Source organism: Xiphophorus couchianus, chromosome 16 (assembly GCF_001444195.1).
Source record: "Xiphophorus couchianus chromosome 16, X_couchianus-1.0, whole genome shotgun sequence".
Classification (NCBI taxonomy): domain Eukaryota; kingdom Metazoa; phylum Chordata; class Actinopteri; order Cyprinodontiformes; family Poeciliidae; genus Xiphophorus; species Xiphophorus couchianus.
The window spans coordinates 9,530,833-9,555,764 of record NC_040243.1 but is presented as its reverse complement, the minus strand read 5'-3'; the positions used below and the strand labels follow the sequence as shown (position 1 = coordinate 9,555,764).

Below are 24,932 nucleotides of genomic sequence, written 5' to 3'. Positions count from 1 at the left end.
TCACTGACAGCAGGGATAATTATCCTGCTACATTCACAAGCCATTTTAAATTTTGCCAATGCACCTTTTAATGCACTTTTCAAAATGCTTAAGTCATAGGAGTGGTTTCATGTTGAAAGAAAAGTGCAATCAACTCTTTAAAAAGAAGAGCTCTAAAGATGGAACAAAAGTTCCTCATTCTGCCCAAATTTAGTATAGGTTTGTTTAAAAAAAACAACAAGAAACAAAAGCAAGGTGAATAAAATACTTTATTTTGCAAATGTTACAACAGAATATTCATATTTTATGAAGTCTGTTGAGTGGTCCTTCAGATGTTTTTTCTTACTCAGCAGCATCAGACTGAAAGGAGAAAAGAAAAAAGAATGATGTTTAATTGACAATATTCATATCAGTTTACAACACTTGGGCCATTACTTGTATGTGGCTGACATGACCTTTGATGTGGGCCAGGCTACTTTTCAAATAAACTACTCAACACTGTATGAATGGGCTCTGTTGGCAACAAGATCTGGTCATAAATTTAGAGCACAGTTGGGATTCTCATTGAATTATAGTGACTTCCACATTGCTTAACTCTCAGAGCACTTAAGCCAACAAGCAGCTAGAAGTGCAGTAGCTGAAGTCCTGCAATGACTACTGGATTATAATAAGCCAATTGTCATTCCAGAACAGTGTCTCACTTTTCCAGGCATTCACTGACTCAATAAGTAATACCATAAAGTAAAACATTAGCATGGCAGAGGCTTCAGTTGGTTTAGACGATTTTATTGCCTGTAGATCATGCTGATATGTAGGATAATTCTTTATAATAAAAATGTGAACACTAAATACTACTTCAGGTGTCCTGAGAAAAGTCATATTGAACTATATTGTCCTGTTAGCCAAATTCCACTCACTGCGTTATATTGACATATTGTAAATTATTAAAATGGTTCTAATGTGTAATTAACTGAGAGTATTGTCCAAATAGGTACCTTTCCAACATCACGGCTCTTGGCTCTGAGCTTGTTGACCTGAGACTCAGCGATGTCAGCACGCTCCTGAGCTTCCTCCATCTCATGCTGGACCTTCCTAAGTCTGGACATGTGGCTGTTGGCCTGCTCCTCCTAAAAAATAAAATGAAATGATTTTCAACCTATTTTCAACAAATAAACAGTTTTCACAAAGAATTATTGATTAGTTTTTTGGCTCAATAATAAAACGATTAGCTGTTCAAGTATTTTACTTACAGCCTCCTCGGCCTGTCTCTTGTAAGCCTTGACTTTGAGCTGCAACTTGTCCACCAGATCCTGAAGTCTGGTAATGTTCTTCTTGTCCTCCTCAGTCTGCAGTCATTGCAGATTGTCACTCATGTTTTTTTTTCTGTTTTAAAAACTGGTAATTTGATAAATTGGAAGTAAAAAAAAAAAAATTAATTACATACCTGGTAGGTCAGTTCCTTAACTCTCCTCTCATATTTCCGGACTCCTTTAACAGCATCAGCTCCGCGTTTCTGCTCTCCTTCAACTTCAGTTTCCAGTTCACGCACCTATTTTGTGGAAATAAAATATTTGCATTTTACAAAAGTTTGATTGTAGGTACAGAATGGTAGCCATTGTGGGACCCATATATAGTATTTTATTTATATTTCTTAAACTGAGATATTTAAAAGCTATTACAGTTCATACCCTCTGCTCCAGTTTCTGGAGCTGCTTCTTGCCACCCTTCATGGCGAGGTTCTCAGCCTCATCCAGGCGGTGCTGCAGGTCCTTGACTGTAACCTCGAGGTTCTTCTTCATCCTCTCCAGGTGAGCACTGGTGTCCTGCTCCTTCTTCAACTCTTCAGCCATCATGGCAGCCTGCAATAATGTTATGTCTCAAGTTTTGGCTAAAAGACTTGAGAGTCTTATATATATATACTGTATATATAACCTATATATATATAAATGTATATATATATATAGACAGTGAACTGACATCAGTGATAGCCTTTTTGGCCTTGTCCTCAGCATTTCTGGCTTCCTGAACAGCATCATCCACCTCGCCCTGAACCTGGACCAGGTCAGTTTCCAGCTTCTTCTTGGTGTTCAGAAGGCTAGTGCTCTGAAAAATAACAAATATGTGAACGTTTAGGTAAGAATGTTTTTTTCTATTTTTGAGAGCCTTGAGATTTTGTGAACTAATAAATCCCAACCTGAGAGTGCAGCAGTCCAACACGCTCACTGGCATCAACCAACTCCTGCTCGGCCACTTTACGTGCTCTCTCTGTTTGCTCCAGAGCGGCTCTCAGCTCCTCAATCTCAGCCACCATCAGACCGTTCCTGCGCTCCACCATGGCCACCTGCTCCTTCATGTCCTCCTGTCCCCTGACAGCATCATCAAGATGCAGTTGGGCATCCTAACAGCAATAAAAATTTGGATGTTAGAAAGGTTTCATTCGAAGAGTCTTAATTTGTGTTTAATATCAAACTCACCTTGAGTTGTCCCTGGACATTCCTCAGTTGTTTCTGGGCCTCGGCAGCCTGCCTGTTGGCGTGGCTCAGCTGGATCTCCATCTCGTTCAGGTCTCCCTCCATCTTCTTCTTGACTCTCAGGGCATCATTCCTGCTCCTGACCTCAGCATCCAGAGTGCTCTGCATGGAGTCAATCACTCTCTGGCTGTTTCTCTTGATCTGCTCCATTTCTTCATCCTTCTCTGCCAGCTTCCTGTCAATCTCGCTCTTGACCTGGTTGAGCTCCAGCTGGACGCGGAGAATCTTAGACTCTTCATGCTCTAGGGTGCCCTTGAAAGGTCAAGCATATAACAAGATTATATGGCAGAAATATAAAGGTATGAGAGTATGCATATGTAGATGTATTTTATATATTGCTATTCATTTGAGGAGGAAAATGTTACCTCGGCTTCTTCCAGTGCAGCCTGAATTTCAGACTTCTCAGTCTCCACAGTCTTTTTAGCCTTCTCCAGCTCATGGATGCTCTTACCAGTCTCACCGATCTGTTCAGTCAGATCTGAGATCTCCTCTGCAATGAAAAGTAAATACATAAATGAAGCTATAACATAAATCTGCCAAATATAAACTTGGAAGAAATTTCAGAATTAATCATTCTCTATTAGCTTAATCAATAGAGAATTGATTAAGTTAATGGAGGATGAAGCATAAAAAGGATGTCTCAGTAATTTTGGAGTTGCTCAACTCCTTGAGTAATCAAGTATTACGTACGCTGCAGGTTCTTGTTCTCTCTCTTCATGGTCTCCAGTTGGTCCAGAGCCTCTTCATAGGAGTTCTTCATCTTGAACAGCTCAGTGCTCAGGGAGCGGGCCTCCTTTTGGGCTCCTTCCAGCTCAGCCTGGCTCTCTTCATACTTCTGCTTCCATTCTGCCAGGACCTGGAAATATGAGGACTAATTAAGAATATGTTTTTATCTGAATTAATCGGCCTTTTATTTGTTGTAAAATTACTGTACCTTGTCAAAGTTTCTCTGCTTTTTGTCAAGGTTGGCAGCCAGAGAATTAGCTCTCTCCACATCTGTCATGAGGTCCTCCACCTCACCTTGGAGCCTCTGCTTGGTCTTCTCCAAAGAGGCACACTTGGAGTTCACAGCCTCAATGGATTCCTCAGCCTCCTGCAAGCGCTGGGCAAGCTTTTTCCTATAGTGCATAGATGTTTCAATTGGTAGAAATGCATAATAAAAATTACACATTATGAAATTGAGACATTCATTATGACTCACTTGGCCTCCTCCAGCTCCTCAGTGCGCTGGATGGCATCAGTCTCATATTTGGACCTCCATTGAGCCACCTCACTGTTCGCCTTAGACATGCCTCTCTGCAGCTCAGCCTTGGCCTCTTGCTCCTCCTCAAACTGCTCTCTGAGCAGATCACAGTCATGGCGGGCTGATTGAACAGCATGGGCCAGGGCATTCTTGGCCTGGAAAGCACAAAGTTGATAGTAGAATGATTTGTCTAGTTCTGACCTCATAATTTATGACAAAAGGAAATATAAACAGATTTTCATACCTTCACTTCCTCCTCAATGTGTCTCTTGAGCTCCTCAATCTGTTGAGTGAAAGCCTGCTTGCCTCTTGTCAGCTGAGAAACAAGAGCTTCTTTTTCCTCAAGCTGGCGAGCAAACTCACCTGTAAAAGTCATAAATATATTATTTCTGAAAATTTTGAATCAATGTAAAACAGTGGTTTAAGGTCAGGTGAATTACCATTCTCTGTCTGGAGTCTTGCTTTCTGTGCATTAATGTCATTCAGCTGGCGGACATTCTCATCATTTTTAGATTTGATTTCACTAAGTTGGTCCTCAAGAGTTCTGCACATTTTCTCCAAGTTGCCCTGAAACCATCATTAATATATGTAAAAGGTACTTATGAACTACAAATTGTATGTCTGAGCATTGCAAAACATGAAGTACCCACTCACCTTTGCTTTGGCGACAGCCTCCATGTTGCTGGACAGGTCATCAATCTCCATCTTGTACTCACTCTTCTCCTTCTCCAACTTCTGCTTTACACGCTGCAGATTGTCGATCTGCTCTCCCAGCTCAGCAACGCTGTCGGCCTGCTTCTTGCGGAGAGCTGCAGCCGTAGCTTCATGCTGCAGGGTGGACTCTTCAAGGTCACGACGCAGCTTCTGGAACTCAGCCTCACGCTTCTTGTTCATCTCAATCTGAGCAGCTGTGGCTCCACCAGCCTCCTCAAGCCTCTCGCTGATCTCCTCAAGCTCCCTGGAGAGGTCAGCTCTCTGCTTCTCTACCTTAGCCCTAGCAGCCCTCTCAGCCTCAATCTCCTCTTCCAGCTCCTCAATGCGAGCCTAGAAATCAAATGCATTGAAGTAATCACTCAAGATCAATATGGAAAATAAGAAAAACTGCCAAATGTTATTAAGGTTAATGTGTTGTACCTGGAGTTCCTTGATCTTCTTCTGAAGCTGAGCTCCAAGGGACTGTTCATCCTCAATCTTGCTGAGAAGCTGGCTGATTTCAAAGTCCTTCCTGGATTTCAAGAAAAAATAAAAGATAAAATTTTTGGACACTTTGAGGTACAGTTGCCAAAAAGCGAAAAATTTGAAATTACTTCTTGATTTTCTCGTCAGATTGCTGCTTGTCATTTTCCAGATCCATGATGGACTCCTGAGCCAATTTCAGATCTCCTTCAAGCTTTCTCTTGGCTCTCTCAAGGTCCATACGGAGTTTCTTTTCTTGCTCCAATGAGCCCTCAAGCTGTTGTATAGTCGGTACAGTCAATCACAGCAATCAATACAAAGACTGCATTCAGTTAATGCCTAATGAGGAAGACGAATAAACCGTTGTCTTACATCATCCACTTGCTGTTCCAGCTTTGTCTTGGCCTTGGTCAGAGTGTTGACTTTGTCTTCTTCTGCCTGAAGATCATCCAGTGTTTGCTGATGGGCCTCTTGGAGGGCTTTCTTTTCCTTGGTGAGCTTGGCAATGGCCTCATCCTGAGTTGCCATCTCCTCTGTCAGGTTTTTCACCTAAAGGTGTTGAAATACCACAATTTAATTGAAGTATAGGCTTGTAGATTTCACAAAGTCTGTGGATTTATGTCACAGTGATGTGAACCTTGTTTTCAGTGGCATGTTTCTCCTTCTCCACTTTAGCCAAGGTGAGCTCTAAGTCATCAATGTCCTTCTTCAGCTCAGAGCATTCATCCTCCAGCTTCCTCTTCTTGGCAGTCAGCTCAGCATTGATTTCCTCTTCATCCTCCAGTCTCTCGGTTGTCTCCTTGAGTTTGGCCTCAAGCTGGATCTTGCTCTTAATCAGCCCTTCACACCTTTCCTCAGCATCTGAGAGATTCTCAACTTCCTATAATAGAAGATGTGTAAATATATATTTGATGGACTTTTTTTACATAAATACTGTACTTCTTTAACAATGTCAGAATCCTTAATTTGAAATCAAATGGTTGATGTTTACACAAACTTAGTGTTCACCACATACTGTATATAACTCCACTCTTTATGTTAGTTAAGTCAATAGTTTAAAACAGCAACTATATGATTAATTACTCAAATATGAACATGAATAAATCACATTAAAGAAATCTGCCTACTTACAGCAGCCACTTGGAGCTGCAAGTCATTCTTCTCCTGGAGCAAGGAGACCATTTTCTCCTCCAGCTCCTTCTTCTTGGCCAAAGCAGTAGTCAGGTCTGACTGCATCTTTTCATAGTTCTCCTTCATATTCTGCAGCTCCTTCTCAGTCTCAGCACTCTTCAGGAGGGGCTTGATCTTGAAATACAGATTCATCCATGGCCAGTTCTTCACATTCATGAAGGAACGGACATTGTATTGAACTGTATAGATGGCATCTCTGAAAACAGAGTTATTTTGTTAACACAAAATATACATGTTCCAATACAAACATGTTGCAATAAGTACCCTGATGCAAAAGTGTGGGCTTTCTGAGCAACAGGTTGTGTGAACTGTTTTGTTTTGCAGTGGAATATGGAGGAATTTATTAATATTTTCAGTGTTTGTATTCTATTATACCTCCTCTCCATCATCTTCACAAACTCCTTCCTCATGACATATCCTCTGCAGAGAGCCTGAGTCATGGTAACCAATGAAGCCAGTTTCTCATCTCTCATCTCCTCAAGAGTACCCAGTAGACCAGCTTTGAAGAACACCTGTAATAGCAAAACCTTTGCAAGTCAGAACACAAAGGAAAAAAAAGAATTGTTTCCAGCTATGGCTTTGACTGTCTTGTTCCAACATACCTTAGTGTGTCCAAACTTGTACTGAGTGTGGTCCACATCAATGGAACCCAGCAGCTTCTCTGAAGCCTTCTTGTTGTCAATAAACTGCCCCTCTGGGATAACACTGGCATTCAATACTTTGTATCTATGAGAGAAAATTTGGATGTTGCTTTTTTCTATCTTCACATCTGAAAATATTTGAAAACGTCTTTGTACATTCAGAAAGCCACCTCTGCTTGAAGTCACCATAGAGGATTCTGCTGGGGAAGCCCTTTCTGCAGATTCTGATGCCCTCCAGCACACCATTACACCTCAGCTGGTGGATGACCAAGAAGTTCTCCATAAGACCTGATGGTTGGTAATATATTTAGTGAAAAATAATTCAACAATGTCTCCAAACAATATCATGTACATTTTTTTAATGTCATCTTAATGTCAAATTTCTATGACTGAGCTTCTTGCCTGGGGTCTTTGACTCATTGGGAATTAGGCAACGCACAAAGTGAGGATGAGTGCTCCTCAGGTTGGTCATCAGCTTGCCCAAATTCTCCTGTGGATCAGCATAGTAAAATTATTCCTTAGATGATTTTAAACCATTACCTTTCGATAGTTCTCGAAAAAATTTCCATACCCTGAAAACAGCAGACACAGTCTGGAAAGAACCACCCTTCTTCTTGCCACCCTTCTTGCTACCAGTGTCAGCTGAAATTATGACATTGAAAACAATGGTAGTAAATCATTACTGATGTCAAGCTCCCTTTACCTTAACAGTACAATTTAATCACATATTCATTCTAGATATGTTTGAAAGACTTCTTAGTGGTAGAATGTAGATTCCACGACATAAAAAAAACTCTTAAAAATTGAGTCTTCAAACATTTTGTTTCTTGGGCACTGATTGAAAGTTTTAGAACATTTCACACTGTGTGTGTATTCAGGGTGTTTCCCACATGGTAAATTAATCTATTACATTTAGGGTTATCTGTTTATTTAGCTGGTTCTTACCCTCAGCTGAAGCATGAGCTGCATACAGGAAGCACAGCAACTTGTTTCCAGACTTCTGGTACAGCTGAACCACTGACTCGTTCAGTGGGTCCTTATTCTTGTCCAGCCAGCCAGTGATGTTGTAGTCCACTGTACCAGCATAGTGAACCAGGGAGAAGTGAGCCTCAGCTTTGCCCTTTCCGGGCTTGGGTTTCTCAAAGGCCCTGTTCTTGCCAAGATGCTGATCAATCAGCTTGTTCTTGAAAGTTGTGTCAGAGGCTTTGGGGAACATGCACTCCTCTTCAAGGATGGAGAAGATGCCCAATGGCTGTGAATAATTACCAATTTAAATTACATCTCAAATTTAAAATGAAGTATTATATACATAAAAAAAATGTATATTACTAGTTTAAGCTGAGTAATACAGCAACTTACCTTCTCAATAAGCTCAATGCAAGCAGCCAAGTCCATACCGAAGTCAATGAACTCCCAATCAATGCCTTCCTTCTTGTACTCCTCTTGTTCCAGGACAAACATGGTGTGGTTGAAAAACTGTTGCAGTTTCTCATTGGTGAAGTTGATGCAGAGCTGCTCCAAGCTGTTGAACTGTAATTATTGAGGGTTGTTTATTTTCCTTTGAAATCAAAAATGGTTTACATGACTTTTTTGGTGTTTTTCTTTACTCACATCGAAGATCTCAAAGCCAGCAATGTCCAAGACTCCAATGAAGAAGGCTCTCGCCTGTTTTGTGTCCAGCATCTCATTGATACGGATGACCATCCACAAGAACATTTTCTCATAGACAGACTTGCACAGAGCGCTGACAGCGTTGTTGACCTAGAAGAATAACTTGTCAGTTTTATGTAATAAACAAATAAACATCTGCTTAACATCACAACCGGTATAAATTACCTGTGGGACAGTCTGACCTTTGGTGACCATCTCATTTCCGACTTTGACTCTTGGGTAGCACAGAGCCTTTAGCATATCAGCTGAGTTCAGACCCAGAAGGTAGGCGATTTTATCAGCCACTTTTGGAAAGAAACAAAACACATTTTAACCTATTTTATACAATTTTTGTTTGTCTACAGAATAAGATTGGAGATATTTTATAAATTACCCTCAGTGCCATCTGGTTCAGCCTGCTCCTCACGCTGCTTCTGCTTGAACTTCATGTTGCCATGATGCATCACAGCACCAGTGAGCTTGTAGATGTTAAACTTCTCATCAGCAGTGAAGCCCAATATGTCAATAGCAGTCTATGTAGAGAAAGAAGTTTTAAGTACACTAAATACATGTTTTAAGAAAATTCTTTTTAAAATCAATTAAATATTTTTTTACATCTGTAGCGATGAACTCCTCCACATCATCGATACTCTTGACAGTGATTTCACCCTGGCTGATCATTGGGAAGTCATAGGGGTTGGTGGTGATCAGCAGAGCATCTGAAACAATAGAAACAAATCATTGTAGCTTCTTTGTCTTATAAGTTGCAATTTTTTACATTCAAATTTCAAGTATTTGATCATTTACCAATGAGCTCAGGCTTGTGGGCTGTCATAAGCTGATAGAAAATATGGTAGCTCCTCTCAGCAGACAGCTGGAAGGTGACACGGGACTTCTCCAGCAGATCTAAAAATTACATGAATATAAGTAAGTTCTTTGATAAGGAAATCATGGTACAGATTATAAATTAATAATAGATAATACTGATTACATCATATGTTTTACTTACATGTTTCAATATCAGCTGAGGACAGCTTTCCACTTGTACCAAAGTGGATCCTGATGAATTTACCCTAAGCAAAATTAATATTATGTGTTATACTCTAAAATCAAGCATTAACTATCAGTGAACATTTAAGCATTGTCTTAACTTACAAAACGGGAAGAATTGTCATTCCTCACAGTCTTGGCATTACCATAAGCCTCTAGCAGAGGGTTAGCAGCAACAATTTGGTCCTCAAGGGAGCCCTGCACATTGACAGTTGTGAATATTTTTGCAGTATGCACCTAAGTATACACTGTGGAAACCTGTTTTTTCTTAAAACGGATAATCACCTGGATTTTTCCAGAGGATTGCTGCGCTTGGTCCTTTTTGCTACCCAATGCTGCAATTGTTGCAAAGTACTGGATGACACGCTTGGTGTTGACAGTCTTGCCAGCACCGGATTCTCCGCTGAGGTACAAGAGACACATTTTGACTTATCAACTTCATTTTTGTACATTTTGTAAAAGAATGACCAATTGAGTTTGTGCAATACTCACGTAATCAGGACAGACTGGTTCTCACGATCTGCAATGTACACCATAATACATTAGTAGCTGCATTAAGTTCATGTCAAATTGGATATGTTCTTTCTTTCCATTTCTTTTGGGAAAACACTTTAGTCTTTGATTTACCTGTGAGCATGAACTGATAGGCATTGTCAGAAATGGAGAAGATGTGAGGTGGAGCCTCAATCCTCTTCTTGCCTCTGTATCCTGCTACAACAACAGCATCATACACAGGCAGCCACTTGTAGGGATTCACGACCACACAGAACAACCCGGAGTAGGTCTGTTGTAGTGGAAGACACAAACAATTTTTCACCAAGCTTTGCAGAGAGATATTTCAATGTTATCATTACTTTTGGTACGAAAACAAACTCACGTAGATCATCCAGGATGCAAAACGATCTTTGAGGTTATACAACACACAAGGCTCATTGAGGTGGGTCATCATGGCCATGTCCTCAATTTTGTCAAACTTTGGAGGATTCCTGGGATGGATATCGTCCTCTTTGACTGTTAATGTCTACAATAAAAATAGTGTTGTTTTGCTTGAATCTTATAAGACGGTGGCAACAAATGTTAAACAAAAATAATCTCTAGTGAAACAAAACTTCTCACCTTTCCTCCGTCAGTCTCGACGGTGACTTTGCTACCGTCCTTCTTGATGAGTTTACACTTGACATACAGGTCAGCTTCATCCACCACAAAATAGGCAGATTTGGCATCAAAAGGAGTAGTCTGAGCTTCAATCCTTTCCTTTTCTGACTTCCGGAGGTAAATGGCCGCCGGGCCATACTGCTCCATTTCTGCGTCCGTGCTCATGGTGGCACTTTGGTGGAGCCTGAAAAGTTTACATACGTACTTAAATTAGTTTCTTTTAATCTTTTTAATATTTTGTTTTGAACAAAATTTTTTTTAAAGAATGCCTCTTTTGAAAGGATTACCTTACCTTACCACAGGATCCTGACTGAAACTACAGATGTCTTGTGTAAACTCAAAGATGCTATAAATATGGAAAACAACCCAAATTAAAATGTTTTATACTGGCTAACTTGTACGTAATTTACATTAATAAATATTGCTCCAGTGTTTTCCAATATATTTAACTAAAACTTTGTAAACCTGGAAAAATATGCAAATATACATTATACATAATTGACTGTTCTCACCTGAGTCAGATGCCTGCCAGTTGGCTCAGGCATCTAGAGCGGCTGCTTATATATGCTCAAGTGTGTCTGCTCAGCACAAGAGGCTTGCTCAGTTTGGTAAAGTGCAAAATACTCCTTACCTCTTCATTTGGCAGGGATGTCCCTATTATAGTCTTCATGTGCAATGGTTTAATGTTTTTTTATTGGTACAAAAATAAAAAAATAATCAGTTCTTTTCTTTTATTAATATAAAAATAAATATTAGTAAATTCAATTAAATTAATAATGTGTACAGCATTCACACTAACACTTAAAAGCATCTTTACATATTTAGATTTTTATTCATAGCTTAAAAAACAAGTCCAAGTTTACAAAAGCTTAAAAACAAAAGGACCACTAGAATTTATATGCATAACTTTGTAAAAATGTCCAAATTGTAAACATTGGGTATGTAATTGTATCATAAATATTTACAAGGTCTTTTATTTTCACCGTATTTATAATGCAACATAGCAGGAGTGCGCTGCATGGTTTGTAAAGTATTTTGCCCATTAAACGCCATGATTTATTTAGGCTCAGATTTCAGTTCACACACTTTATGATGTGCACTTGTCTCCATTTTATTTTAATATCACAGCCAGTGCTGAGTCTCAAGTAGTCAGAAGCGTCAGAATGTCCCTGGTGTACTGTTGCAGGGTGCGCATGCCTCAGATATCTAGTACTAATTTCACACACAGCTATTTCCATTAGTGGTCAGGGAGTCCTGGAAGAGAAATTTGAGAAGAAATGCTGACTCAGTTATTGACATGAATAACAAGCGCAACAGAACGAAATGCTTCAACATACCTGTAGGTTTTTCTTTTTTGCATTAAAAAAGTGACTAACATTACACCTGAGGGCAAATCATAATGATATATCCAAAGAGGGTAGTAAGCAAATCTTTTATGAGCTTTTGACTATTTGAATTAGACAGTAAGTGGCATAAAATTCGCCATTTCAAATTGAGATCACAAGATATTATTGTAATTCCTAGCAATAAACAGGCATTTGATTGTACTTACCAAAAGCGAGAAACTATATAACCTTATTTGAGTTTTATTAATCTCAATTTCTTAGCTGAACACATGGATTTTAATGTGCCTCATTGTGCACCTTGTTACACACGTGTAAAAAATCTTGCTCTTAATTCCTCTAACCACGTTGCATTAGGTTGTTAAAACACCTTCAGAGAGAAACACTATCCAGAAAAGATGCAACTGTCAAACTTGTAATTTTGTCAAAGCCAGGAGAATTATAAGTGAGAATTCTTTGCATCATAGCATCCATTTGTTATGATTTTCACCTGGTTTTTGTACAGTACTTAGAAACTGAACATATTCAGAAATATTTTCTTAACTGTGGAATAAACCATTTGAAATTCTTTTGATTAGTAACTTGTTTTTTATGGCAGTTAATGTGTAATGAAACCTTTCAAAATTGGCAAAGCTTTTTAATTTGTTGACTTAACATTTTCCCCAAGAGAGTAGGACTACATAGACAAAAGTGGAAAGGCATGCAAAAGCCAAGATCACATGTCAGAGTGAATCCACTTTGGAGCCTCCAGAAGTCTGTGAGATGCCTCGTGTAACTCTTGTTGTTCAGCTTAAAATGCTCCATTTCTTATAAGCTTCTATCATTTTTAAATTATTTTTTTATTCCAGAAACTAGATTGTGCTCCTAACAGAAAATCTAGAGATGTAAATAAGTACTAAAACATTTGCATCTATAAATTTGGATTGGTAACTGCAAGATGTGCAACAAGGGTCTCAAGGTTGGCAATTGCACTTTAGACAGCAAATCAAAATAAAATAAAATCAAAATTTACTTGTATTTCACCTTCTAGCAACAGAACGTTTCAAAGTGCTTTACATCATAAATACACACAGGCACACTGATAGGTATTTTCCTTTCGAACCTAAATAAAAGAAAGAACCACAGACAACGTATATGAATTTCATGTATAGCTTTTGCAAAAGGAGAAGGCTTTGAGAACTCTTGGGAGAAGGCTCTGAGAACCTTTTCTCCGAGGAATCCACAGAGCATTCTGGGCTCCCTTACAACGGCTCCTGTTTTTATTGTCTAAGAAGGACAGGCAAGGGGGCAGTCAGGAAAAACAACAGAGGTCGTAAAGCTTCTAACCCAAACATCTAACAACCCAGGTCCAGATGTGATATCTGATCAAAGGTCTGAGCCCGGTTCAAATCTCGGTCAATACTGTCAAGAAAACAAAATACGACTGCTCACAGGTGGTTACTAAATTAGGGGGTGTTCTTGCAAAAGGGTTTAAAGTCTGAGAAACTCAGTGTTATCTATTTCCCGTAAAGTTGAACAGACAGTAGTGACCTCCAGGTCATTTAAAGAAGAGAACACTTTAAACAGAAAATCACAAAGATCTATAGACTTAATGTGAACTAGAGTAAGAAAATAAAATGATAATACCAAAAACTCTCTAACACACACGCACACGCACACACAATAGTATTGTTGAGGACACACTCTATAGCTATTCCTTGAACCAATTCTTTCATCTATTATTTGCTTTTTGTTTTTTTTTCATTCATTATTTTTAACAATGCATTAATATTTTGCACTAAATTTGAGATTCAGTGGATGACAGTTTAAAATTTGGTTTACCAAAAATCATGTTGTTCTACAAAGTAGAAGTAAACTGAGTTTTACACATCTTTCATTTAGTATGATCATTCCACTAAACTTTATGCTGCAATTATGTAAATTTGAGTTCTCAAATTTAAACAGACACAATCTGACGAGCGGTGATAGTTTGAAGTAATTTTCTTTTGTTTGTACATGAAAATAAACATTTTATAGGAGTCTTGCAAAAAGCAAATGTTATTTTCAACCATGGCTGTATAGTTTTGCTTAATTACAGTACTGTTATATAGACTCCCTGTCTAACAATAAAATGAGTAACAGAAAATACTTTTTGAACCTGTTACTCCTGAGAAAAAACATTTTTAGTATTCATCTGATGTTGTTAATTTTCTGTCAAGAAAATACACTCCAATACACAATATGATAGTGCTTAGTTTTTATTTAAGTATTACAGTGGAAAAAGAATTCAACAGTTGATCCATATTTTATGAACTCCGTTGAAAAGCTTCATGAAGGTCTGGTCTCTTATTCAGCAGAATCGCTCTGAAAAACAAGGAAGGAAAAATGGACGTTAAATGGTTTGAAGAGCTGATGGAGCTTGTCATAAAGAAAAAGCATGAAGTTTCACTTACATCCTGACACATATTGATTGTCATGCATAGGTTAACACATACTGATTTGATTTTATGTATAAAATAGAAAAAATCTACATTGCAATAGGTTTTGAAGTATTTTTAGAAGGGAGATGGGAAGGAAAATGTTACCTTTCCAGCATCACGGCTCTTGGCTCTGAGCTTGTTGACCTGAGACTCAGCGATGTCAGCACGCTCCTGAGCTTCCTCCATCTCATGCTGGACCTTCCTCAGCCTGGACATGTGGCTGTTGGCCTGCTCCTCCTGAGAGTTTTGAGATTACAATTATTTAGTTGACATAAATGTAAAATGAATGCTTTGCAACGTTCTACCTTAAAGGAGACATTATTTGTTTGATGACAGACGACCACTTACCGCCTCCTCAGCCTGTCTCTTGTAGGCTTTCACTTTGAGCTGAAGCTTGTCCACTAGGTCCTGAAGTCTTGCCATATTCTTTTTGTCCTCCTCAGTCTGTAGAGATAAACCAAATGTTTGTAAAGACTTATTGTACACAAGACAAATGATATACAGGGAAAAAGTAATGCTATTTGGTATTAGAGGTACTTAGTAAGTGTTTAGAAAACACAGAATAAAATAGTCACCTGGTAAGTCAGCTCCTTAACTCTCCTCTCATATTTGCGAACTCCTTTAACAGCATCGCTTCCACGTCTCTGCTCACCTTCTACTTCACTCTCCAGTTCATGAACCTGTTTAAAGATGTTGATAAAGGACACAATTCAATATTACTATAATTATATATCACAATTACACTATGTGCATTACAGCAAAACATTTTCATACCCTCTGCTCCAGTTTCTGGAGCTGCTTCTTGCCACCCTTCATGGCGAGGTTCTCAGCCTCATCCAGGCGGTGCTGCAGGTCCTTGACTGTAACCTCGAGGTTCTTCTTCATCCTCTCCAGGTGAGCACTGGTGTCCTGCTCCTTCTTCAACTCTTCAGCCATCATGGCAGCCTGAAAAAATGGGTGTTTATTAAGCAGCAATGTTTGAACACTGGAAAAATTAAACTTCTGTTTGTTGAGATAGCAATTTATATAGACAGTGAACTGACATCAGTGATAGCCTTTTTGGCCTTGTCCTCAGCATTTCTGGCTTCCTGAACTGCATCGTCCACCTCTCCTTGAACCTGGACCAGATCACTTTCCAACTTCTTCTTGGTGTTCAGAAGGCTGGTGTTCTGAAAATTAATCAGAATGATACAATTTAGAAGTGTGGTTCACATGACCTGGAAAGCCTTGGCTTCTTGTGAATAACTAAAACCCAACCTGAGAGTGCAGCAGTCCAACACGCTCACTGGCATCAACCAACTCCTGCTCGGCCACTTTACGTGCTCTCTCTGTCTGCTCCAGAGCGGCTCTCAGCTCCTCAATCTCAGCCACCATCAGACCGTTCCTGCGCTCCACCATGGCCACCTGCTCCTTCATGTCTTCCTGTCCTCTGAGGGCATCATCAAGGTGCAGTTGAGCATCCTAACAACAAAAACAAATGTCGGAGTCAAACTCTTCAGTTCAGTCTTACACTCTTCAGATTAAATTGTGCTTTAACACCAAACGCACCTTGAGTTGTCCCTGGACATTCCTCAGTTGTTTCTGGGCCTCGGCAGCCTGCCTGTTGGCATGGCTCAGCTGGATCTCCATCTCGTTCAGGTCTCCCTCCATCTTCTTCTTGACTCTCAGGGCATCATTCCTGCTCCTGACCTCAGCATCCAGAGTGCTCTGCATGGAGTCAATCACTCTCTGGCTGTTTCTCTTGATCTGCTCCATTTCTTCATCCTTCTCTGCCAGCTTCCTGTCAATCTCGCTCTTGACCTGGTTGAGCTCCAGCTGGACGCGGAGAATCTTAGACTCTTCATGCTCCAGGGTGCCCTTGAAAGGTCAAGCATATAACAAGATTATATGGCAGAAATATAAAGGTATGAGAGTATGCATATGTAGATGTATTTTATATATTGCTATTCATTTGAGGAGGAAAATGTTACCTCGGCTTCTTCCAGTGCAGCCTGAATTTCAGACTTCTCAGTCTCCACAGTCTTTTTAGCCTTCTCCAGCTCATGGATGCTCTTACCAGTCTCACCGATCTGTTCAGTCAGATCTGAGATCTCCTCTGCAATGAAAAGTAAATACATAAATGAAGCTATAATATAAATCTGCCAAATATAAACTTGGAAGAAATTTCAGAATTAATCATTCTCTATTAGCTTAATCAATAGAGAATTGATTAAGTTAATGGATGCTGAAGCATAAAAAGGATGTGTCTCAGTAATTTTGGAGTTGCTCAACTCCTTGAGTAATCAAGTATTACGTACGCTGCAGGTTCTTGTTCTCTCTCTTCATGGTCTCCAGTTGGTCCAGAGCCTCTTCATAGGAGTTCTTCATCTTGAACAGCTCAGTGCTCAGGGAGCGGGCCTCCTTTTGGGCTCCTTCCAGCTCAGCCTGGCTCTCTTCATACTTCTGCTTCCATTCTGCCAGGACCTGGAAATATGAGGACTAATTAAGAATATGTTTTTATCTGAATTAATCAGCCTTTTATTTGTTGTAAAATTACTGTACCTTGTCAAAGTTTCTCTGCTTCTTGTCAAGGTTGGCAGCCAGAGAATTAGCTCTCTCCACATCTGTCATGAGGTCCTCCACCTCACCTTGGAGCCTCTGCTTGGTCTTCTCCAAAGAGGCACACTTGGAGTTCACAGCCTCAATGGATTCCTCAGCCTCCTGCAAGCGCTGGGCAAGCTTTTTCCTATAGTGCATAGATGTTTCAATTGGTAGAAATGCATAATAAAAATTACACATAATTAAATTGAGACATTCATTATGACTCACTTGGCCTCCTCCAGCTCCTCAGTGCGCTGGATGGCATCAGTCTCATATTTGGACCTCCACTGAGCCACCTCACTGTTCGCCTTAGACATGCCTCTCTGCAGCTCAGCCTTGGCCTCTTGCTCCTCCTCAAACTGCTCTCTGAGCAGATCACAGTCATGGCGGGCTGATTGAACAGCATGGGCCAGGGCATTCTTGGCCTGGAAAGCACAAAGTTGATAGTAGAATGATTTGTCTAGTTCTGACCTCATAATTTATGACAAAAGGAAATGTAAACAGATTTTCATACCTTCACTTCCTCCTCAATGTGTCTCTTGAGCTCCTCAATCTGTTGAGTGAAAGCCTGCTTGCCTCTTGTCAGCTGAGAAACAAGAGCTTCTTTTTCCTCAAGCTGGCGAGCAAACTCACCTGTAAAAGTCATAAATACATTATTTCTGAAAATTTTGAATCAATGTAAAACAGTGGTTTAAGGTCAGGTGAATTACCATTCTCTGTCTGGAGTCTTGCTTTCTGTGCATTAATGTCATTCAGCTGGCGGACATTCTCATCATTTTTAGATTTGATTTCACTAAGTTGGTCCTCAAGAGTTCTGCACATTTTCTCCAAGTTGCCCTGAAACCATCATTAATATATGTAAAAGGTACTTATGAACTACAAATTGTATGTCTGAGCATTGCAAAACATGAAGTACCCACTCACCTTTGCTTTGGCGACAGCCTCCATGTTGCTGGACAGGTCATCAATCTCCATCTTGTACTCACTCTTCTCCTTCTCCAACTTCTGCTTTACACGCTGCAGATTGTCGATCTGCTCTCCCAGCTCAGCAACGCTGTCGGCCTGCTTCTTGCGGAGAGCTGCAGCCGTAGCTTCATGCTGCAGGGTGGACTCTTCAAGGTCACGACGCAGCTTCTGGAACTCAGCCTCACGCTTCTTGTTCATCTCAATCTGAGCAGCTGTGGCTCCACCAGCCTCCTCAAGCCTCTCGCTGATCTCCTCAAGCTCCCTGGAGAGGTCAGCTCTCTGCTTCTCTACCTTAGCCCTAGCAGCCCTTTCAGCCTCAATCTCCTCTTCCAGCTCCTCAATGCGAGCCTAGAAATCAAATGCATTGAAGTAATCACTCAAGATCAATTTGGAAAATAAAAAAATCTGCCAAATGTTATTAAGGTTAATGTGTTGTACCTGGAGTTCCTTGATCTTCTTCTGAAGCTGAGCTCCAAGGGACTGTTCATCCTCAATCTTGCTGAGAAGCTGGCTGATTTCAAAGTCCTTCCTGGATTTCAAGAAAAAATAAAAGATAACATTTTTGGACACTTTGAGGTACAGTTGCCAAAAAGCGAAAAATTTGAAATTACTTCTTGATTTTCTCGTCAGATTGCTGCTTGTCATTTTCCAGATCCATGATGGACTCCTGAGCCAATTTCAGATCTCCTTCAAGCTTTCTCTTGGCTCTCTCAAGGTCCATACGGAGTTTCTTTTCTTGCTCCAATGAGCCCTCAAGCTGTTGTATAGTCGGTACAGTCAATCACAGCAATCAATACAAAGACTGCATTCGGTTAATGCCTAATGAGGAAGACGAATAAACCGTTGTCTTACATCATCCACTTGCTGTTCCAGCTTTGTCTTGGCCTTGGTCAGAGTGTTGACTTTGTCTTCCTCTGCCTGGAGATCATCCAGTGTTTGCTGATGGGCCTCTTGGAGGGCTTTCTTTTCCTTGGTGAGCTTGGCAATGGCCTCATCCTGAGTTGCCATCTCCTCTGTCAGGTTTTTCACCTAAAGGTGTTGAAATACCACATTTTAATTGAAGTATAGGCTTGTAGATTTTACAAATTCTGTGGATTTATGTCTCAGTGATGTGAACCTTGTTTTCAGTGGCATGTTTCTCCTTCTCCACTTTAGCCAAGGTGAGCTCTAAGTCATCAATGTCCTTCTTCAGCTCAGAGCATTCATCCTCCAGCTTCCTCTTCTTGGCAGTCAGCTCAGCATTGATTTCCTCTTCATCCTCCAGTCTCTCGGTTGTCTCCTTGAGTTTGGCCTCAAGCTGGATCTTGCTCTTAATCAGCCCTTCACACCTTTCCTCAGCATCTGAGAGATTCTCAACTTCCTATGATTGAGGATGAGAAAACTAATGTTAATGTTATCCTTTTATATAAATAGTTCTTTAATAATATCAGAATCTATTATTTGTTGTTACAAATCTAGTGTTCATAGCCTCAGTCTCAAAACATAACCCCACTCTTTATGTTAAGCACACAGTTTAACATGGGAACTATATGGTTTAATTATCACACATGAATAAAAAAAATCTGCCTACTTACAGAAGCTACTTGGAGCTGCAAATCATTCTTTTCCTGGAGCAAGGAGACCATTTTCTCCTCCAGCTCCTTCTTTTTGGCCAAAGCAGTAGCCAGGTCTGTCTTCATCTTTTCATAGTTCTCCTTCATATTCTGCAACTCCTTCTCAGTCTCAGCACTCTTCAGCAGAGGCTTGATCTTGAAATACAGATTCATCCACGGCCAGTTCTTCACATTCATGAAGGAACGGATGTTGTATTGAATGGTGTAGATAGACTCTCTGAAAGAAAAGCCCATCAATTAAAGATAAATGTTTTTTCACCTTAGAGACATATGTGTGTCAAGCATAATTAGAAGTAATCCCACCTCCTCTCCATCATCTTCACAAACACCTTTCTCATGACATATCCTCTGCAGAGAGCCTGAGTCATGGTAACCAATGAAGCCAGTTTCTCATCTCTCATCTCCTCAAGAGAACCCAAAAGACCAGCTTTGAAGAACACCTACAATTGCAAAAACATTGCAAGTCAGAACACAAAAAAAACACAAAAATTGTTTCCAGCTATGGCTTTGACTGTCTTGTTCCAACATACCTTAGTGTGTCCAAACTTGTACTGAGTGTGGTCCACATCAATGGAGCCCAGCAGCTTCTCTGAAGCCTTCTTGTTGTCAATAAACTGCCCCTCTGGGATAACACTGGCATTCAATACTTTGTATCTATGAGAGAAAATTTGGATGTTGCCTTTTTCCATCTTCACATCTGAAGACATGTGTTTACATGCAGAAAGATAACAGCAGCCACCTCTGCTTGAAGTCACCATAGAGGATTCTGCTGGGGAAGCCCTTTCTGCAGATTCTGATGCCCTCCAGCACACCATTACACCTCAGCTGGTGGATGACCAAGAAGTTCTCCATAAGACCTGAGGGTTGGTAATATATTTAGTGAAAAATAATTCAACAGTGTCTCCAAACAATATCATGTAAAATTTCTTAATGTCAACTAATTGTCAAATTTCTAAGAGCTTCTTGCCTGGGGTCTTTGACTCATTGGGAATCAGGCAACGCACGAAGTGAGGATGAGTGCTCCTCAGGTTGGTCATCAGCTTGCCCAAATTCTCCTGTGGATCAGCATAGTAAAATTATTCCTTAGATGATTTTAAACCATTACCTTTCGATAGTTCTCGAAAAAATTTCCATACCCTGAAAACAGCAGACACAGTCTGGAAAGAACCACCCTTCTTCTTGCCACCCTTCTTGCTACCAGAGTCAGCTGAAATTATGACATTGAAAACAATGGTAGTAAATCATTACTGATGTCAAGCTCCCTTTACCTTAACAGTACAATTTAATCACATATTCATTCTAGATATGTTTGAAAGACTTCTTAGTGGTAGAATGTAGATTCCACGACATAAAAAAAACTCTTAAAAATTGAGTCTTCAAACATTTTGTTTCTTGGGCACTGATTGAAAGTTTTAGAACATTTCACACTGTGTGTGTATTCAGGGTGTTTCCCACATGGTAAATTAATCTATTACATTTAGGGTTATCTGTTTATTTTGCTGGTTCTTACCCTCAGCTGAAGCATGAGCTGCATACAGGAAGCACAGCAACTTGTTTCCAGACTTCTGGTACAGCTGAACCACTGACTCGTTCAGTGGGTCCTTATTCTTGTCCAGCCAGCCAGTGATGTTGTAGTCCACTGTACCAGCATAGTGAACCAGGGAGAAGTGAGCCTCAGCTTTGCCCTTTCCGGGCTTGGGTTTCTCAAAGGCCCTGTTCTTGCCAAGATGCTGATCAATCAGCTTGTTCTTGAAAGTTGTGTCAGAGGCTTTGGGGAACATGCACTCCTCTTCAAGGATGGAGAAGATGCCCAATGGCTGTGAATAATTACCAATTTAAATTACATCTCAAATTTAAAATGAAGTATTATATACATAAAAAAAATTTATATTACTAGTTTAAGCTGAGTAATACAGCAACTTACCTTCTCAATAAGCTCAATGCAAGCAGCCAAGTCCATACCGAAGTCAATGAACTCCCAATCAATGCCTTCCTTCTTGTACTCCTCTTGTTCCAGGACAAACATGGTGTGGTTGAAAAACTGTTGCAGTTTCTCATTGGTGAAGTTGATGCAGAGCTGCTCCAAGCTGTTGAACTGTAATTATTGAGGGTTGTTTATTTTCCTTTGAAATCAAAAATGGTTTACATGACTTTTTGATGTTTTTCTTTACTCACATCGAAGATCTCAAAGCCAGCAATGTCCAAGACTCCAATGAAGAAGGCTCTTGACTGTTTTGTGTCTAGCATTTCATTGATACGGATGACCATCCACAAGAACATTTTCTCATAGACAGACTTGCACAGAGCGCTGACAGCGTTGTTGACCTAGAAGAATAATTTGTCAGTTTTATGTAATAAACAAATAAACATCTGCTTAACATCACAACCGGTATAAATTACCTGTGGGACAGTCTGACCTTTGGTGACCATCTCATTTCCGACTTTGACTCTTGGGTAGCACAGAGCCTTTAGCATATCAGCTGAGTTCAGACCCAGAAGGTAGGCGATTTTATCAGCCACTTTTGGAAAGAAACAAAACACATTTAAATCTATTTTATACAATTTTTGTGTCTCTACAGAATAAGATTGGAGATATTTTATAAATTACCCTCAGTGCCATCTGGTTCAGCCTGCTCCTCACGCTGCTTCTGCTTGAACTTCATGTTGCCATGATGCATCACAGCACCAGTGAGCTTGTAGATGTTAAACTTCTCATCAGCATTGAAGCCCAATATGTCAATAGCAGTCTATGTAGAGAAAGAAGTTTTAAGTACACTAAATACATGTTTTAAGAAAATTCTTTTTAAAATCAATTAAATATTCTTTTACATCTGTAGCGATGAACTCCTCCACATCATCGATACTCTTGACAGTGATTTCACCCTGGCTGATCATTGGGAAGTCATAGGGGTTGGTGGTGATCAGCAGAGCATCTGAAACAATAGAAACAAATCATTGTAGCTTCTTTGTATTATAAGTTGCACTTTTCTACATTCAAATTTCAAGTATTTGATTATTTACCAATGAGCTCAGGCTTGTGGGCTGTCATAAGCTGATAGAAAATATGGTAGCTCCTCTCAGCAGACAGCTGGAAGGTGACACGGGACTTCTCCAGCAGATCTAAAAATTACATGAATATAAGTAAGTTCTTTGATAAGGAAATCATGGTACAGATTATAAATTAATAATAGATAATACTGATTACATCATATGTTTTACTTACATGTTTCAATATCAGCTGAGGCCAGCTTTGCACTTGTACCAAAGTGGATCCTGATGAATTTACCCTAAGCAAAATTAATATTATGTGTTATACTCTAAAATCAAGCATTAACTATCAGTGAACATTTAAGCATTGTCTTAACTTACAAAACGGGAAGAGTTGTCATTCCTCACAGTCTTGGCATTACCATAAGCCTCTAGCAGAGGGTTAGCAGCAACAATTTGGTCCTCAAGGGAGCCCTGCACATTGACAGTTGTGAATATTTTTGCAGTATGCACCTAAGTATACACTGTGGAAACCTGTTTTTTCTTAAAACGGATAATCACCTGGATTTTTCCCGCAGTTTGCGGCGCTTGGTCCTTTTTGCTACCCAATGCTGCAATTGTTGCAAAGTACTGGATGACACGCTTGGTGTTGACAGTCTTGCCAGCACCGGATTCTCCGCTGAGGTACAAGAGACACATTTTGACTTATCAACTTCATTTTTGTACATTTTGTAAAAGAATGACCAATTGAGTTTGTGCAATACTCACGTAATCAGGACAGACTGGTTCTCACGATCTGCAACGTACACCATTATACTTTAGTTGCTGCATTAAGTTCATGTCAATGTGGATATGTTCTTTCTTTCCATTTCTTTTGGGAAAACACTTTAGTCTTTGATTTACCTGTGAGCATGTACTGATAGGCATTGTCAGAGATGGAGAAGATGTGAGGTGGAGCCTCAATCCTCTTCTTGCCTCTGTATCCTGCTACAACAACAGCATCATACACAGGGAGCCACTTGTAGGGATTCACGACCACACAGAACAACCCGGAGTAGGTCTGTTACAGAAGAAGGGATAATCTATGTTTAGCCATTTAAATGAATACACAGATATGGTTTCTCCTTTTAAGTTGAAATGCAGCTGAGAACTCACGTAGATCATCCAGGATGCATAACGCTCTTTGAGGTTATACAACACACAAGGCTCGTTGAGGTGGGTCATCATGACCATGTCCTCAATTTTGTCAAACTTTGGAGGATTTCTGGGGTGGATGTCATCCTCTTTTACTGTTACAGTCTATTGAAAAAACACAAATAACGTTTTTTTTTTCAAGTGATATCATACAAGTAATGCAGTTTTTTTTTTAAGTGGAGTTTGTATTTTTTTTTATAATAAGATCAATAATTAGATTTACCTTTCCTCCTTCCAGTGTTTCAACAGTGACTTTGTCACCCTCCCTCTTTGTGACTTTGCACTTGAGATACATCTCATCAGCATCCACCACGAAGTAAGCTGTTTTAGCATCAAATGGAGAGGCCTGAGCCTCAATCCTCTCCCTTTCTGGCTTCCGGAGGTAAATGGCCGCTGGGCCATAGGCCTCCATCTCCGCATCTGTGCTCATGGTTGCGCTATTAGAGGAGCCTAAATATATGAGACTTTTTTAATATAGTCACACAGTAAAGATAAAACAAAATTACATTAATATAAATTCACAAGTGCCTCTTGAAAAATTACCTCAGCTGATGCAAGCAGAAATGCTTCAGTGTCCTGAGGTTCCAAGGTACTACAAATAAAAAACGGAGTTGGGCAAAGTTTTTTTAGTTTTTATAACTATGTAAGATATTCTAGTGTTTTAGGTGTATAGTTGTCCAATACAGAAACTATATGTGTTCATAGATTTTAACTCAAAAGTAATTGGTAAAGAATGTTTTACATAAATTAAGTATATTGGTATATTGTTAAATTGTATCATAAAAATATATGGGACAATTGTACTACACTCACCTGTCTTAGATGTCTCCCAGTTAGAGCAAATGTCTTGGGCTGCAGCCTTTATATACAAGAGCCCAGCCTCCTCAGCATATGCCCCCTACTCAATTTGGTCAGGAATGTTTGACACCTCATTGCTTGATATTGATGCTGTCCGAAATAAACAATTGTTTCATATTTCAGAATCACACAGCAAATGGCTCGTCTAGATTAGTTTTAATTAAATAAATAATTAATTAAAACTACATCAGTGTTACATGTGGATTCTGTAATATTTGATGTTCTATACACTAGCAAATTTTTGAACTTAATTCATTTCAAAGAAAATTGTGAAGCTTCTTCCGTACTTGATTTATGTATTAGTCAGTAAACTGC

At 39.7% G+C, this 24,932-nt stretch overlaps 1 protein-coding gene across 3 annotated transcripts; it reads right to left on the bottom strand.

The window, feature by feature from the left end:
- Positions 1–299: 299 nt before the first annotated feature.
- Positions 300–24,642, bottom strand: LOC114160517 (myosin heavy chain, fast skeletal muscle-like). 3 transcript variants are annotated; one of them, XM_028043144.1, is made up of 41 exons: positions 24,573–24,642; positions 24,303–24,351; positions 23,983–24,209; positions 23,721–23,864; positions 10,089–10,245; positions 9,954–9,981; positions 9,747–9,864; positions 9,567–9,659; positions 9,421–9,484; positions 9,219–9,317; positions 9,027–9,130; positions 8,806–8,944; positions 8,598–8,716; positions 8,373–8,522; positions 8,121–8,291; positions 7,707–8,013; positions 7,333–7,403; positions 7,164–7,251; positions 6,932–7,049; positions 6,723–6,846; positions 6,496–6,632; positions 6,061–6,316; positions 5,567–5,809; positions 5,302–5,478; positions 5,061–5,206; positions 4,888–4,978; positions 4,408–4,797; positions 4,194–4,320; positions 3,998–4,116; positions 3,712–3,908; positions 3,445–3,628; positions 3,201–3,366; positions 2,876–3,000; positions 2,454–2,762; positions 2,174–2,377; positions 1,957–2,082; positions 1,668–1,838; positions 1,424–1,528; positions 1,230–1,325; positions 975–1,106; positions 300–339 (listed from the first exon to the last, which is right to left on the bottom strand). In XM_028043144.1, exons 3-41 carry the CDS (start codon positions 24,187–24,189, stop codon positions 322–324), a joined length of 5,820 nt encoding a protein of 1,939 aa, XP_027898945.1. In that variant the 5' UTR covers positions 24,190–24,209; positions 24,303–24,351; positions 24,573–24,642; the 3' UTR covers positions 300–321. The 3 variants fall into 3 exon arrangements, with proteins under 3 accessions (XP_027898945.1, XP_027898944.1, XP_027898946.1); XM_028043143.1 differs by lacking the exons at positions 9,567–9,659; positions 9,747–9,864; positions 9,954–9,981; positions 10,089–10,245 and adding exons at positions 22,947–23,039; positions 23,127–23,244; positions 23,334–23,361; positions 23,469–23,625 and having other exon boundaries at positions 24,573–24,641; XM_028043145.1 differs by lacking the exons at positions 300–339; positions 975–1,106; positions 1,230–1,325; ... (32 more) ...; positions 9,954–9,981; positions 10,089–10,245 and adding exons at positions 14,181–14,302; positions 14,524–14,655; positions 14,767–14,862; ... (32 more) ...; positions 23,334–23,361; positions 23,469–23,625 and having other exon boundaries at positions 24,573–24,640.
- Between the last annotated feature and the right edge of the window lie 290 nt (positions 24,643–24,932).

Excerpts from the sequence above, each read along its gene's own strand:
- LOC114160517 (XM_028043144.1), bottom strand. The coding sequence starts at position 24,189 with ATGAGCACAGATGCGGAGATGGAGGCCTATGGCCCAGCGGCCATTTAC. Across the intron at positions 6,847-6,931 it reads TATGGTGACTTCAAGCAGAG|ATACAAAGTATTGAATGCCA; the intron begins GTGGCTTTCTGA and ends TTTCTCTCATAG. Across the intron at positions 5,479-5,566 it reads AACATGCCACTGAAAACAAG|GTGAAAAACCTGACAGAGGA; the intron begins GTTCACATCACT and ends CAACACCTTTAG.